The 16,196-nt window shown below is 39.2% G+C and overlaps 1 protein-coding gene across 2 annotated transcripts in view; it reads left to right on the plus strand.

Annotated features, from left to right (window-relative positions):
* The window catches only part of CDK19 (cyclin dependent kinase 19), a 136,031-nt gene extending 120,233 nt beyond the window's left edge, over positions 1-15,798 (plus strand). For both annotated transcript variants that reach the window (XM_061460118.1, XM_061460119.1), the window contains exons 9-13: positions 759-831; positions 4,707-4,804; positions 6,369-6,447; positions 10,353-10,619; positions 14,214-15,798. In XM_061460118.1, the coding sequence (XP_061316102.1) occupies positions 759-831; positions 4,707-4,804; positions 6,369-6,447; positions 10,353-10,619; positions 14,214-14,345 (649 nt within the window). In that variant the 3' untranslated portion in view covers positions 14,346-15,798. The remainder of the gene's footprint in view (positions 1-758; positions 832-4,706; positions 4,805-6,368; positions 6,448-10,352; positions 10,620-14,213) is intronic.
* The last annotated feature ends 398 nt before the right edge of the window (positions 15,799-16,196 follow it).

Consider the following 16,196-nt stretch of genomic DNA (forward strand, 5'->3'; position numbering starts at 1 on the left):
TTAGTGTTCGCTGGTGCTTTGGCTAAATTATTCAAGTGATGGTAATAGATCAGAGGGTGCAAGGAGCAGACTCTGAGGACATGGATTCAGGAGTTTTGGATTCTGTTTCCAGCTCTGCCATGGATTCATTATACTGGCTTTAGACAATATGTGAAGCTTATCTGTGCACAAAGCTTTTCTTTTGAAGATGACTGTAGATGATTTCTGGATTTGTGGATTAAAGACAAAACACAGGTCATATGTATCTGAGGCATTTTTGAGCTTGGAACTACAAAGGCTGTGTGGTTTGCTGCAGGTTGGGGTCAAGGAGAGAGAATGGTAAACAACTGCTTTGCCAGATTGCAGTTGGAAACAATATTGTTCAGATTTGCACTGTTACAAACTGCTGTACACTTTCTGTATCGGAAATGCTTTAGAAAACTAGAGTATAAACTTCAGCTTCAGTTTCTCTGTCGTATGCCCATGTCAACAGTTTATCTGTATGCCATAGAAGTTGCATGTTCCATGGAAATAATCTGTACACAGTTATTCCTGTTGTGAAAAGCACGCTTTGTGTGCAACTGCTTGATAAATATCTGACATGTTTTCTGATAGCAGTTCTTCTCACAGCTCATTTATTAAAGACCAGTAAATGTTTTTGTGATCATTTGGTACAATTTGGTAAATTTGTACATTTGTACAATTTGTACATTTGGTACAATCCATATTCTTAATGCTGTATTATTTCAGAAATGTCTTTGTTTAACTGTATTTTTCAGATATGCCAATAGTAGCCTCATAAAATACATGGAGAAACACAAAGTCAAGCCTGACAGCAAAGTTTTTCTTTTGGTAGGTACAACTTTAAAATCACTGTGATTGTAAGAATGAAATGCACTTCTGATGGTAATATCCATGTCTGTTGTTCTATCTCATTCTAGTGAACACTGATATTAAAGATATTTATCACTAACTGGCAATTTTTGAGATGTGTTTTCTTCACATACGCACATGCTGAGGGTGTGCTTGAAGTGCTGGTATTGAAGATCTGAAGGTCTTATGTAATTATGAGCTGCAAGGCACTTGTATACCCAGCCTTAACCTTATATCTGCTGTGCAAATAGGATAGTGTTATATCCCTTGATTCCATGTTGTTTCAGAGAGCTAGAGAGTTTTGTGAAGGAAGGGAAGAGGAAAGGAGAAATTTAATTATTTCCTGTAGTTAATGTTTTTTTCTTTTTTTCTTTTTTTTTCCTTTGCCTTTTTTTCTTTTTCTTCCCTCTGATAATAGTCCACCTCTGTTCTGTGGGTGATTCCAAACAACATCCATAAACATTTATTTGCTGGTTATCTAGTTGAGTCACTCACTGTAGGTGAATATAGAGTTGCTCTAATACAGCATCATTTTTAGATGCCTCTGTGATGATTTAGTGCTGTCTAAATTTAGAAATGAAGTTCAAAGTGACTTTGCTAGTGCTGTAAAAAGGGAGTCTTTGTAATGAGGCTGTTAGTGCAGCTTGAGTTCTAGTGGCCCATTCTCAGTTATGGATTCAGCGTAGTAGTCTTCTTTCTGGGTCCTGGTGAAGACTTGTTAGTAGCTGCTGGATGGTGACACAAATAGCTGTGGTAATAGAATAGGTTTGTCCAGGTGGGTGGAAGGGAAGTGTTCATGTAAGAAGTGTGAGACTTCAAGAAAAAATAGTTAATATTTCTCAAACTCAACTTACTGGGCACACATTGGAATCATCTGGAGGAAGAGTCTAACCAGAATGATTATAACCGTAAAAGACATTGTTAGCACCTGAATTTCCTCATTTTCCTAGTTAAAGTGGAAGTCATCAGAAAGCCTGGTGAAAAGCCAGGGTTGCTATCAGCTTGTATGGCTAATTCATCAAGGCTATGAACACTAAGTTAAGAGTCACTTTCAGTGGGTAAGCTACTTTTTCAGGGGAAATATTAACCAGATGTCTAAACAACACAAAACTAACCATATTTTGCCCCCCTGTAGCATAGTATATATGTTTATATATATAAACAAATGAACTTACCATGATGGAGAAGTGGTGAGGCAAAGTTATTATAGAGTGACTGAACAAATAGGTAGGTGTCTACCTGTGAATTCCCCAGTATGATTGTGAGAATGAGAACTGATTCCAAAAGGATAGGGGCTTTTTCTGAAGATCGTGAAGAAGACTCAGTTCACTTAGCAAGGTAGGTTCTCTTAGTCAAATAGTCAAATTTTTCTCCTGTTCATAAATGGGGATGAATAAGGGTGGTTTTAGTGATCAGCCATGAACATGGAGTCTGGTTTTAAGTAGGTCAGTCTTGCAGAGCTCTGTGTAAGAATGCTCAGGAACATGGACAGTTTTCTTGGTATCTCACTGCTGCACTGGGGAGGTCCATGTACCTGTACAAAGTCCTTAGACTTTGTACTAATGGGTACAGAAAATGTGGCACAGAGAGAAAACAGGGCATTGAGTAGACCACTGCAGGATAGCAAGTGATTCTTCCCAAAGAGGAGGATATTGACATTGAATCGTGATATATACATGAAGGGCGGAATGTTTTCCATCCAGAAGAGGCTGTCCTGGAAAAGTAGAATCTGAGAGCAAGCAATCTTGAGAGCTGCTGAGAAGTATGAGGTTGTTGATGAAGTCCAGTCTCACAAGCTTTCTGTATTGTGTTAGCAGCAAATTATGTCCAGACATTTTTATTCACTTTCCTAGCAGCAACAGAAGCTACAGAAAACCAGATTTTGTCAAAGAAAGTTGGTTCACAGTAGCCTGACAGGCAGGATATCTTATTTGGAGTGGTATCGTCTGTTGCATCATCTGCAACGGGCAAATAGGTTATATGCTTGGGTATGGAGGGGAATTACTAAGGGGATGAGCAGACTATTAAGTGTAAGGTATCCTTAGATCTTCTGCTGTGGTACATTAGCCTTATATTTGAATGATGAAGAATGCAGGTCATGTTTGGAGGCAGGTTGTGATACAGTGTTACATGGCAGAAAACTGGAGCTTTCTCTTGAGTAGTACTGCAGCAACCAATTCTGAGGTAGGAGTCCAGGGAGCAGCGGCTGATCTCCTGTACTCTTCTGTCAATGATGACAGCTGGTAAGGAAGACCAGGAGTGGCCTTACACAGAACATAAGTGTTTGTCTCTGGGGTCGTTGTGGAGGAACTGGGGAGAAGAAATCTGTACCATCTGTAATGGTGTCACAAGCCACTAAAACTGTCAAATTTTGCCTGTAGGGAGAGATGGTGATTTGGAATAAAGGTACTGAATACCAAAACTGTTGTCTATATTAGTTGCATCATTTGAGGTCACTGTGTAGAGAGCAAACAGCACATTAGAAGTTGAATTTATTAAGATACATAGGAAAAGTAGGGCTAAGGGTTATCTGATAATACAAAACACAGTAAATAAGTGTACCATGCAAACTCAAGGTGTCTGCAGTGCAAAAACATCTTGAGGTCTATTTCTGCACAAGCAGCCAGAATCAGTTCAGGAGTTGGTTGCAAATGAACTGATAGGTGAAGACAGCCAAAATGGCTCTTTGTTGTGTTGTGTTGTCAGTCTGTTGAGATCCATAGCCCACAAAATACGGGAATAAGGAGGGATGGAAAGAAAGTGGCAAAAGTACAGAGAATTTTGAGATGTAATCTACAAGGTAGGGTTAACTACAGCTATTCAGAAAAGAAATGCAGGGAATCATGTTATTGATGAGGATGAATATTTTTACTGAGGTTGTTTACTGTACCATGTATATGGAATATAGAATTGTTACCAGATTTTTTGTTTCTTGGACAGAAAGCCCCAAACACCAGTCTAAAATCACATTCTTTTGCTGAATATCCAGGGAATTTATGTTGGAGGCCTGGAAGATAGAGTTTGAGCTAAGATGCACTTTGCAGAAAGAATTTTATTTTCACTGTTGGTGTGAATTAAGGATACTGTATGATGTAATTTGAGCCTCAGATTTCCCACTGTGACTTTATCAGAATGTGATAAATAAGTACCTATTCAAAATAGCATGTTATCCCTATAATTCCTGGTTTAAGCTACTAATATATTGTAATCATTTTATAGCCTGTTGCAGTCAACAGCATTCCAGCTAATAAATTTATTATTGCTTTCCTCCTAGCAAGGAAGAAAGGTTACTAGGAACAATCTGCTCCTCCTCTTTGTTATTTCAATACCAATTAGAGTGAGACTGGAAGCTGTGTGAGTGGCAGAGAGCTCTGACTCTGGAATGTTGCCAGTGTGAGAAATGAAGATTTATTGTTTCTGTCCCTAAAGCGATATGGAGAGTTCTGGTCATGTTCAGTCTCTTCTGACACTTTTTTCCTGTTGTATCAGCAGTACAGAACAGTATAAAAGCTGTACATGTGCCACAACAAAGCACCATTATTTAGAAATAATGCTTTATGAGCCTGTAGTAGCTGAATTTAGTGTTGCTTTAGCACAGTGGTTCAGCCTTAGCAATTAATATTGCCTGATAGACTTAACTGTATGTCTTACATGAAAAGTGCTTCACAGCCATCATGCTTTGATGGATGCGCATTCTAATTCTTGGGAACTTCACTGAGCAAGCAATGATAACTTAGGCTTGTCTGGACAAGCTACAAATAATACAACAATCCACAGTCCAAGGCATGTAAGTCATAGTTTGAAAAATGATACTTTGATAAGCTTTTTGCTATTTTTAATGTTTTGCTTTTCAGCTTCAGAAGCTTCTTACTATGGACCCTACAAAGAGAATTACCTCAGAGCAGGCTTTGCAGGACCCCTACTTTCAAGAGGATCCTCTGCCTACATCAGAGTATGTATTCCTTCTTCTGTGCTCTTCAGGGATGTCTTTTTTCTGCTAAATGCTAATCCTTGAAACAAGATGACAGCTGAAAATTTCAGATATCTGCCTATATCCACAAGAAGTAGTAGCTCAGGCACGGTCAGTTGAAACTATTACGGTAGTACTGAAGTGTCTGTCGCTACTGGTGCCAGAACTGAATGGTCGTGGACAGTGACCCAGTACCTCATTAATGTTGTAATTCTGAATGTACTACCAAAGCTAGTGTGACAATATTCTTGCAGTATTTAGAGAATCCATCTGTGCCCTGTTCTGTTCTGCCTTGCACAGCCTCACAGAGCCCTGTTCTGCATTGCGTGGTTTCATTACACATCTCTGTTGGACTATGACAGTTCTCTGACTTACAAACCATGCCCTCTTGCACATGGTAATAATATGGGGAGAGAAAAGTAAAGAGATCAGTGACTGCCTAAACTCCCACAGGTCCCTTGTTCAGAAGGCTTGAGAGTGCAGATTTTATATCTCTATGTATTTTATTGTAAGGAGAAATTAAAATTATATATTCAGTTCCTACTGGCAGACTTTCCTCTTCCAATTTCTCTTCCCAGTTTTTGGAAGCATGATGGTTGGTAGCATTATGATCTGTAGAAGCTGAATGGAGGGGGATTTACACCTTTGCTTTCACTGCTTCCTCAGCTAGCAGGCAACACTAAAAAGAGGGAACAACCACTGGAGTGCAAAAGGAGTGTAGCTGAGATTAGTTGTTGTCGGGGTTGGTTTTCTTTTCTTTCTTTTTCTGTTTGGATAAGCGAACACTCTATAGCAGCTAGATATGTTTAAAAACTTTAAAAAATCATGTCATGCCGATTGTATTCTGAGTGCTGGCACAGAAATCTAAGAAACTGATACTGGTCAAGATCGACCAGTAATTTTCTATTTAGTGTTTATCTGATACTGTCCTATGTAGTGCTATAGCTCCCCATGGATTACAAGGTAACATTACGATAAAGTCTCTGCCATAAACATAAGTAAGGAATGTTCCAAATCTCATTAGCCAGCTTAATTTAGAAGCTATCTATCTTTTTTTTTTCTCTAAACAAGACCTGAGAAGCTAATTGAAAGTAACTCTGCAGTTGTGATTGGCAAATATATTTAAGCCCTCTGTAAGCCAAGGCAGGCTTATAAGACATTAATACTTTTTGGATCAGGCCTTTTATTCAGTGAGCCCTGCATGTTTGAACTAGGTGTTAATGGAACCTCTGACACTGTGTTTGTTCATTTTGCCATCTGGATCAGCAAGTGGTCATTCTGGCATTTGGGCATGCTCAACCATGCCATGATTTCTAAATTATGACCTTGTGCCAACAGCAAAGAAAGAGATCCGACTTTCTGATCAGCACCTAGTTGCTAGTATCTGCTGTTGTCTTGGGTGCTCACACTGCTGCTTAGGGAAACAGGACTCGTGAAATGCATGAAATTAAATTGTGTTATATTCACTTGTTTTTAATACAGTGTTAAGTAAATGTATGTCATATGTATATATTTGTGGAAGTGTTTAATGTTTACTGTGTTTCAGTGTATTTGCTGGCTGTCAGATTCCATATCCTAAAAGAGAATTCCTCAATGAAGATGAACCCGAAGAGAAAGGGGATAAGGTATAATAGTTTAATTTTTTCCCCCGTAAGTATGCAGTAAGAAAGAATCATGGTGCTACCAAATGAAAACTAATGAAATGTGAGGAGTTAACCAAAAACGTGTTTTCCAGGCAAGGCTCTCTCAAAACTGCTTCCCAGACAGATTATCAGGTGGTTTTGGAGTGTCTCAGGCAGTATCACCAGCACAGTTTGCCCTGACCTGTGGGGAATGAACTGGATGTGTTGTTTGGTCAACAGTAGCCTGCTTTCAGCTGCCAGCATTCCAAGAGGAACTTGCTACCTCCTCCTGCATCACATGGTGAAAATACATTGTGATCATATGAAAAGAATGTCATTTCCAGTGGATGACTGGCATACATCCAGCCATTTGAAAGTTGATGGCTGTCAGGGTCTCAAGTAAATAGTGGCAGCCTGCTTCTGGCACTACATCACAACATTTCATCCATCTGCACAGTTTCCTGATCATGTTTTAAGGGCCCTCAGACAAAGGAGTAATAAGGAGCATGAACTGTTCTGGTAACGACAGTCTGCCCTGATTCCTGTCTTTCCCATAGCCCCAAAGACATGGGCAAGAACTTGTTTGTGTGCAGAGTAAATTGTGGCATGTTTGCAGCATAATCTGACCGGCTTTGTGCATGTAGCTCAGCTGTGCTACGTGACTGCAGTGAATTGCCCCATCATGCTGTGAAGCCTGGACAATGGTGCTGTAGTGCATGAAGCAGCTTGCTGTTTTCACATGTACAGTACTGTACAGTAAGACACCACCAGTAATGTATAGCTAGCAAAATGTAAAGGAAACAGCCTTAAATGGTAATCATCTGAGGAGTACATGGGAAGGACTGTAAATCTTTTGGAGAAACCATTTGACTACATGCATCTTCTGTTTTCAGATTTTTCTGTGTAACAGGAGATGCTAGCTGAATTTAGAAGTATGTCTATCACAATACATTTCAGACAGCAGATTTTGGTTTCAGAACAGGCATTTTAGATTTTTCTGTATTGAGAACAAATGGTAACATCCTGGATTTTTGTGTCCAGATAGTTGGGGTGTTTGTTTGTTTATTTTTTAAAAAAAGAGGAAACAGACACCTAAGCAAAAATAAAATACCTGATTTGATTGTAAATTAGTTACTAGCTTTATTTAAACTCAGCTTCAAAACAAGAACAAATCTTATGAATTGAAATTACTCTGCCTTCTGTTGAGTCAGTGTACTTAAAAGTAGGTATCTGCCTTTTTCCTGGAGTGTTGGGGGGGGAACAATGGCATATTTATATTCAAAACAGCCATTGTATAAATGGTCTTTGAAATTGTTGGGGACAGTCACATATTATACACGCTCCAAATTAAACTTCTGTGAAACCTTTTAGGTAATACAAGTCACGCGTTACTTATTGAATGTGTTCCTACAGTGTAGAAAATGTACAGGTAAAGGATATCCTGAAAATTGGATTGGTGCCATGTTCTGTTTCTTTATGATGATGCAAGTGAAAGGATTTAAATTTCTTTTTAATAGTGCTAGTTTCTAGTTTGTTCTTAAAACCATAAATATCTGTATAGTCCTTTGGAAACCTAGAGATGTTCTCTGTGTTTGCTTATTTGGAACTTGCATCTGAACTGAATAACCTTTAATGTAAGCATCTCTACTTCAAAATGGTTAATCATTAGTTAGAAAAGCTAAAATGAGTGTTTGTAAAACAACCTCAAATTGTGTTAGGCAAGTTTCTGCTGGGTTCCTTTGGAGGTAGGACTGGAATTTCATTTTTGTAATTTGTACCTGTGAGTTGAAACATGGTATTATGTTGCTAACTGTAGACCTTTTACTAGTTTATTTATTTAGGGACCGCCATGAGCTAGACTGACCTGAAGACAGTGTTTTTGCTGGCATAAGCTGGTTTTGTACACTAAGGAGTTGCAGCTAGAACCCTACCAGAGCCTGCAAAGTAGATCCCAGTCTTTATCCAGGCAGTAGCAGTAGTTGCTGCACAGAAGAGCAAGCTCAGAGTAGTCAGGTAAATTTTATACTAATATCCAAAGTGCAAAACATAGGACCTACGACAAACTCATGCCTTTAACTATGAAAGTTCCTGCAATATTTGTTTACACATAACAAAACTGCATTTTTCAGCTCTCACAGTAGCAACCACCTTATTTGCATCCAAACACCCTATGAAAACACAAGTTTTGGAATTCTGGCACAACTACTGCGTTAGTTGTTTGTGTAAGTGAAGTTCAAACCATTATGAAAAGATAAATTGCTTCTTAACATTTACTTTTTTTTTTTACAAGCTAGCTTCATTAACTTTTAATATTACTGAAGTTTAGATCTCCTGGGAAACAGAATCTGACTGAGATGGGATTTGAGGACTGTAAGCAGGAGGATACGTTATTGTATGTGAAATGGCACAAGCAAGCCACCTGTGAGTCCTGTAAGATCCTTTGTAATCCTAAATGAATACATCATTAGAAATTTCATCTGACTGTATCTTGGGAGACCATTGTGATGCATGGCATAGATACAGATCTTTTATGTCATTTATCTGAGGTAACTGAATGCCTTTTGGTGATCAGGGGCATCAGGAATTTTCTGCTGGTGGCAACTGGTTGTCATGATTTCTGAGAAGCTAATAAAGTGAGGCTTTTATAAAAGGATGCCATACTAAAGCTTTTATAATTACATGATATATTGTAGGGGAGAAAAGACTATCCTAAAATATTCCCTAGAGGGTACTGGGGGGAGGGTAGTTTCTAATTTGAGCCATGACAATTGTTGTTTTTTTTCCATGATGAACAAGTGACATACATCCCATTTGGAGAGAAATTGCTTTTCTCTGCAATTCTCTTATGTGCTTTAGTGCTCTGATGGAGGAGCCATCCCTGGTGTTTGAAAGCAGACAAATGGGTGGTCTTCCCTTGTAACTGTCTAACCATGGAGGGCAGAGTTGCACCCTGCTGTTTTTCTGACCTTCCCTCCAGTTCCCTAATGCTCTTTTTAGTCTGTAGCCCTCTGAAGCCAGAAGAATACAATGTCTTTGGCTCTTGTGTTTCCCTTCTTTTTTCTCCCCTTCGTGGCCCTTTTCTCTTTGTCTCTCTTCCTGCTAGGTCCCAATGTCATCTTAATTGTCTGGCTTCCCTTCCCTGGCCAAATTCTTCCTTCAGCTGTTTCCGCCTCTTTTGTCTTCAACTATTTGTCTCTGGTCAATTTTCACTTTTCTGCTATTTCAATGAGATTTTCTGATCCTGTACTTAGTGCACTATGCTGGACCGTGTTCCTAGTGTACCATTCTGACAAGGAACCTAAAAGCACAGTAGAGCAAAACAGTAACGAAACCTGTTTCTGGTTCTACTACAGAATTTCCTCACAATCTGGAAGAAATTAGGTAATTTCTCTGGCCTCAATTTGCTTACCTTTCCGGCAGTAAAGCTCCAACCTCCATCATGTTATTGTAACACGTCATTTGTGAAAGTTTGAAAAGTGGGTTTGATTCTGAGTGAACAAGGCTGTTGAAACACTTAGAATAATTTATTATGGTTCATCACATGTGCCACTGAGCTCTAGTGAAATTTTGGGGGGTTTGATTCAGCTCAGTAGGCAATTACTGCTTTGTAAATTGTTCCTTCCATCCTCCTCTCTGAGTGCTTGGCTAGCTGTAGGAGGCACTAGTCTGTCCTTCCAGTTTTACTCTAGCTTGCTTTGTTAAAAATACAAAATGATCACGAATGGGATACCCCACAAAGTGTGTGTGAGTGTACTGAGGACACATTTCTCCTGACATGCGGACTTGCTGTGTTTTCCCATTGAGCAAGCAGGCCTGCCTCCTTCTCCACTGGCACAGGGGCTGGCAGCTCCATACGGCTCCCAGACTAGCTCAGAGTAAGTGATGGTCTGTGTTGCTTCTTCCCGTAGAATCAACAGCAGCAGAATCAACATCAGCAGCAAACAGCACCTCAGCAGCAGCAGCAGGCAGCGCCACAGCAGCCGCAGCCACAGCAGCAGAACAGCACCCAGACCAATGGGACGGCCGGGGCCGCTGGCGCGGGAGGAGGGGGAGCAGGTGCAGGGCTCCAGCACAGCCAGGACTCCAGCCTCAACCAGGTGCCTCCCAACAAGAAACCACGCATAGGGCCTTCAGGCGCTAACTCAGGCGGGCCTGTCATGCCTTCAGATTATCAGGTACCTCTGGAGTTTTTGCTGCTTCTGATACTGTACGGCCAAAATATTGTTTTCTGCCTTCCCCACTGCAAGCATAAATCACGTTTTAATGAATTTCCCATGTAACTTCAGCGGGTGTGCTGTGATATATTGGACAAAAATGTGGGCCTGAAGCTTTAAAGTTAAAAGGTTATGTTCTGTGGTTAGTAATTTTCAATAGAATGCCAGTACGAGTTGTATTTGCTGCACCCTGTGAAGTGTCAAGCACTAGTCCTCTCCAGGAAAGCACTTCAACACATGACTCATTTTATGTTTGGGAGTAATCTTGTTGAAGCCACTGGAACTATTTCATGCATGTAAGTGCTGCGTGAGATCAAGTTTAGGATACTCTTCTCTCTGCAGTATTAAATTCTGTGTGAATAGCAGAAGCAAAGTTAGAACCAGGCTCTCACATTTGATTCCTGCTTCATTTTACCTCATATCGTTACATGTGTGGAGTGGTTCTGTAGTTTATTCTACAATCTTGCTAAGTCTACTTCTGATGTTAAAGAAAATGAGCATGTTAGCACAGGAGTGACGTTTTGGTTCATCAGCATGATTCATGCTGAAGTAGGGCAGAAAGACAAGTATTGTTCCTAATGTGACCAAAGTTGAATAGCTTTCATGTTTTCCAGTACAGTAGCATTCATGAGTAAAAGCATGAAATATTTTTGGATTTGCATATTTGTGTCTGCTTACTGGAATTGTGTTTTCCAGTGAAAAAGTGACTTACGCTAAATACAGAAAACATTGAACTTACCAGGATCTTCAGTACTTGGGTTTATACTTGTTGGGATAGTAACTAGTTGAAAACAGAATAAGAAAAATGTAGATATTAAGGGTAGCTTTTAAAAGATGTTAGGGATTTTGTTTGCCACTGGCCTTCAAGAGGATCCCACCATGAAGAATGGTCTTGTCAGGCAGCTTTAAACTTAAAATAAGTAACTTTTTAAAATAAAAAACCAGCTCTGGAGTTGCCTTGACTGAAGCTGCCTCCAGAGCACCACAGACAATTGATTTCTCAGTGCCAGACATTTTTCTCCCATTTCTGTCTTACTCTTTTAATTACAAATGATCATGAAGGCGTTGAGGGCAGTGTAAGGGTAAGGACAACTAGGTTTCTTTTTTGAAGAGTTCCAGACAGCCTTGAGGTCTGGACAGATCACTACAGCTGTCTGACTATGCAGTATTTATGGCTGGCCTGGTTTGGTCTGTATTTTGAGGACTGGTGGGCTGCATTTGATAATACCCATTATAGAATCCTTATACAGCTCTCTGAATTGTTGGCAAACTTCCCCCTTATAAGTTGTTAGCAGTCTAAATATCCTGTGGGGTTCTTTTTTTGTGACAGATTATTACTTTTTACCCCATGGCTCTTTCCTTCAAAAGTTTAACAGCACAGGCATAAAAATGATGATCTGTATGTTTCCTATATGTCACTCGCTAAATTGTATGGTGTGATTATCCATTTTTACACTGCATTTGGCTATCTGCCCTTAAATTCTAGTTGACTTTCTTCTGTTCCAGAAAGGAATGTCTGCAATTTGTCCAAGTCTGACTTTGTTAAAACCAAATTCTCTTCTGTGAACAAAAATAAGCATGGGCAAGTTAATACATTCTTGTTGTCTTATGGCAGTGATTTTATTACATTATACCTTATTGAGAAGTTTGAAGATGATTCCGTTTGAGTTTCATTTAGCTGTGATTTAAAGTCTCCACTGAAATTTTTTGTAGTTCACCAACTCCAGTGTATGCTGCTTCCACAAATGTCAGTCTAAATTCTGTGTTGAATTTTACTGAGCATTCCTTATGTGACCTTGGGTGTTCTGCTCAGCTCACCATGCTAATGTTTTTCATCCAGAACTAGCTCTTATAAAGTCACAGAACTTACTACAATTCTTTTATGTTAGAAGTTGCAAAAACTTTCAGAATTTTGAGACAAATTTCAGTATTCCAGGTTTCAGATACTGTTAATCTAATCATGCAGGCCAAGCATAATTTGGTTATTAATGGCATACATGCTGCTGGAAGACATCTCTTCCAAAGCGAGTGTGCTGTTATCTCCCAAACGGACATTTTCAAACAAGTGAAGTTAGCCCATACAACTATTAGTTGTATTAATATTATATTCCTACATTAATATCATATTCCTACATTAGACAGAACACAGAAAAAGTAATGTGATCTTTTTCAGGTTTAGTATGTTTTACAGTTTGTGTAAAATTAAAGGTATGAAGCTATGTACAGAAACAACAGGCAGAAGCTTTACACTGCCTGAACTTTAGGTTCCTGCTCTTCATCATCCAGCTGAGAAGTTGTCAGGAGGCTTTCACAGCCCTCCTGGTTGGGATCTAATGGTTAAATGAGATCACTGACTGAGGTGTTGCTTTCGCTGAGTAGATTCTTAGTCAGCAGAGGATGTGATGTTCTTACATGCCCATGTCTCCGTTGAATTTCCTTTCAGAACTCAAACTTCTCCAGAGGCTTTCTGTAACTCATAATCCTGATATTTAATCAGAATGTAGGTTCTTAACACTTTTCCTAGATGATTGCTGTTGGCCACAGTCTTGCTGATGACCCCTGGAGACAGCCAAGAACACCCATTAACTAAACAGTGAACAGAACTCTATCAAATGGCTGCCTGACCCTGCACTTACCTTGGCTAGAAGCAAATTGTTTGCTGATTGCAAATAGTTTTGGGGTTTTTTTTTTGTAAACTCTCTTGTGGGTTGGGGTGGGGTATACCTTGCTGGAGAGTCTCCTATCCATCGAGCAGTACTTCTCAGGCAAAGTGATTTTGCAACTTGCATTAGTTTGCAGCTTCACTTTATTGCAGCTCATTATTAATTCTGGACAGGGAATGGATATGGTAATAAAAGGCAAATTCAGCAAACTACAGGCTGCAAATGATCCATGAATTTGGCTTGCTGAGATTGTGGTCCACCCAAACAGTGAAGGGGAAAAAAAAAGCATTCAGGAAAATTAATGTTAGGTTATTGCACATACACAAGCCCATCTTTAAGCAGTTGTCCTTGCTTCTAGTAGTTATGGCAGCAGATTGAAAGACTCACCTAAAATTATTTTATTCTATCCCACTGGACATTTTTCATTTAGATAAATTGAGTAGCTCTTAGGTCAAGATTGTCTTTTTCTCAGGAACAGAATAAACTATTACTCATAATGTTTCATATTGCCTATCTCAGAAAGGGTGCTTGTGGCCTTAGCAGTTTGGTTTTCTACTTATAATGATAGATGTAAATTTAAGCAACAGCTGAATTCTGAGATGGAATCTGCCCTCTCTTGTGTCTTGTGTATTTTTCCTTCAAAAAATACATGTGTGCCTGCTGTACTTCTAGGTGCCTGCCAGTGACCTCGTGTATTTTGTGTGCTGTGCTAAGGCTGATTGCAGATCAGATTGATTACTTGTTTTATAGTGCCTTAAATAGTAAGAGTATTTAGTCAGCTTCTCCAACAGTCACGTTTTAATGAGCTTCAGGGAGGTTTTTTTGTTTCCTGAGTTGCATAGTCCTAACAGGCTGGTTTTCATTCCCATGTTCCCGTTTTATTTTCCTGCAGCACTCCAGCTCACGCCTGAGTTACCAAAGCAACATTCAGGGATCTTCTCAGTCCCAGAGTACAATGGGCTATTCCACGTCATCTCAGCAGAGCTCCCAGTATCACCAATCTCATCAGTCTCACAGGTACTGAGAGGGCTGACTCAAAGGAAAGGACTAAAAGCCAGAAGACTCCAGCAATATGAAGTTCATAACAATGAGAAGAACCAAAAATACAAACTTATGATGCAGAATTAAATTCACGATGACAAAAGGAAAACTTCACTCACTGAAGACTCTCCCCATAGCCCCCCATCCCTTTATTGCCATAAAAGAGATTCTCGTGAAGTTTTCCTTCCTCCCTGCCCTTGCATGTGCTCCATTGTGGTTACTCTAATGAACTCTTCTGATCTGAACCCAGCACTTAACTTCTTTAACCTTTGGAATTTTGAAGGATTCCTGGTGCACCTTCCTTATGCTGTAGTGATTGCCATAAATCTGTCTTTTCAATCTCTTTGATGGGATTTTAAAGTTTTAAAATCTTGAACTCCCAGGCTTTCAAGCTTGTATATAGTTAGTTTTATACTAGGCAAACCAGTTTAGCTATACAGGTATATTGCACCTTTTTAAAGCACTATGTTATTTTCACAGGATATTACTGTTTTGCTCATGGATGTCAAGAACAGCAAGATTTTACTGTTCCAGAGTATTTTACTATTCTGTTTTTATTAGTCTAGTTTTCAGGCGAGGTCTTAAAAATAGAAAATTTAAAAAAGAAATAAAATTTAAAAAAGAAAAGAAAAAAAAAAACAACACCCAAGTCTCTGCAGCAAAATATATGCTTCATGCTACTGGACTGAACGCCAAACAGAAGATTGCTGATATTTCTTAACTCATTCACATTGAATTCTTGAAATCACAGTGATCGTGCTCTGACTAGTTTTAAACTAAGCGTTATTTTAAATGAAACCAGGACAGTCACATGAAAAGGAGATGCTTTCAGGATCTGTTGGAACAGAAGAATGGAATGTCTTCCCAGGCTGGACACCAAAATAGTCAGGAAAAGGTATTTACTGCCCTCAAGTCTCAGTAGGAATGTGGATGATGGTTTTGTTTTTCTGTTAAGCAGCTGATTAATGTACATGAGAGTTCTATAAATTTAGCTTTCTTTCACATTCCTGAGCCAGTTTTCTAAATGTAAAGGTGACAAAAATACTAAGACTTGAGAAAACAAATGCATTTAATAATTTTATATTAGAATTAATAATTAAGAGAAATTATTGTGCAGTTTGAAAAGCATGTTGAAAATTGTTCCTTTTTCATGTCTATAATACATATTCTGTGTCCCTCATATTGCTGTGATTAACCCAGATTAGTTACACCAGATGCGCTTGATTGCACTGAGATGTTTCTTTTTCCCTAGAGCAAACATATTTTGATTGTGCCTAAGGATTGTAAGTGGATGGGTAGCTGGCAGAAAATCCCCAGTAATTAAGCAAGAGTTCAGAAGCATAATCAGAGGATTATTGTCCAACTTCTGCAACCACAGTTACTCGGGGAGACACAACATGTAATTTGGGACCACTTCATTTTTCTCTCAGCCTTCAGAAATAAGGCTGGCTCTTGTTGCAGAAAACCTTGAAAAATGGTTTTAGAAAGCTACTAGCAATGTAACATCAGTGAACTTCTATAACTAGTGTCCAGAGAAGAGATGAAGTGAGTAGAGTTCATCTGTAAATGGTTAATCTTACAGGCTTTTATACTGCAGCATGTTCTCTTCTGTATTGTATCCATAAAAAAAAAAAAAAAATCGTATATATACATACACATTCACACTCAAGTTGTGATCAGACCTAACAAAGTGAGTGAATCTGTTTGCTCTGAGGAGAATGTTTTTCATCACAGCTAGACATGTACATGTTTCTACTGGATTTGATCTCCCCGTCGCTTTTAGTGCTCCGTTCCTCCTCAAACAGGTGTTGTTTTCATACTTTTTGTGAGCAGT

The sequence above is a fragment of the Pezoporus flaviventris genome, unplaced genomic scaffold, assembly GCF_033815535.1.
Source record: "Pezoporus flaviventris isolate CSIRO_AGI_PZ_B2104156 unplaced genomic scaffold, CSIRO_AGI_Pfla_v1 ptg000031l, whole genome shotgun sequence".
NCBI lineage: Eukaryota > Metazoa > Chordata > Aves > Psittaciformes > Psittacidae > Pezoporus > Pezoporus flaviventris.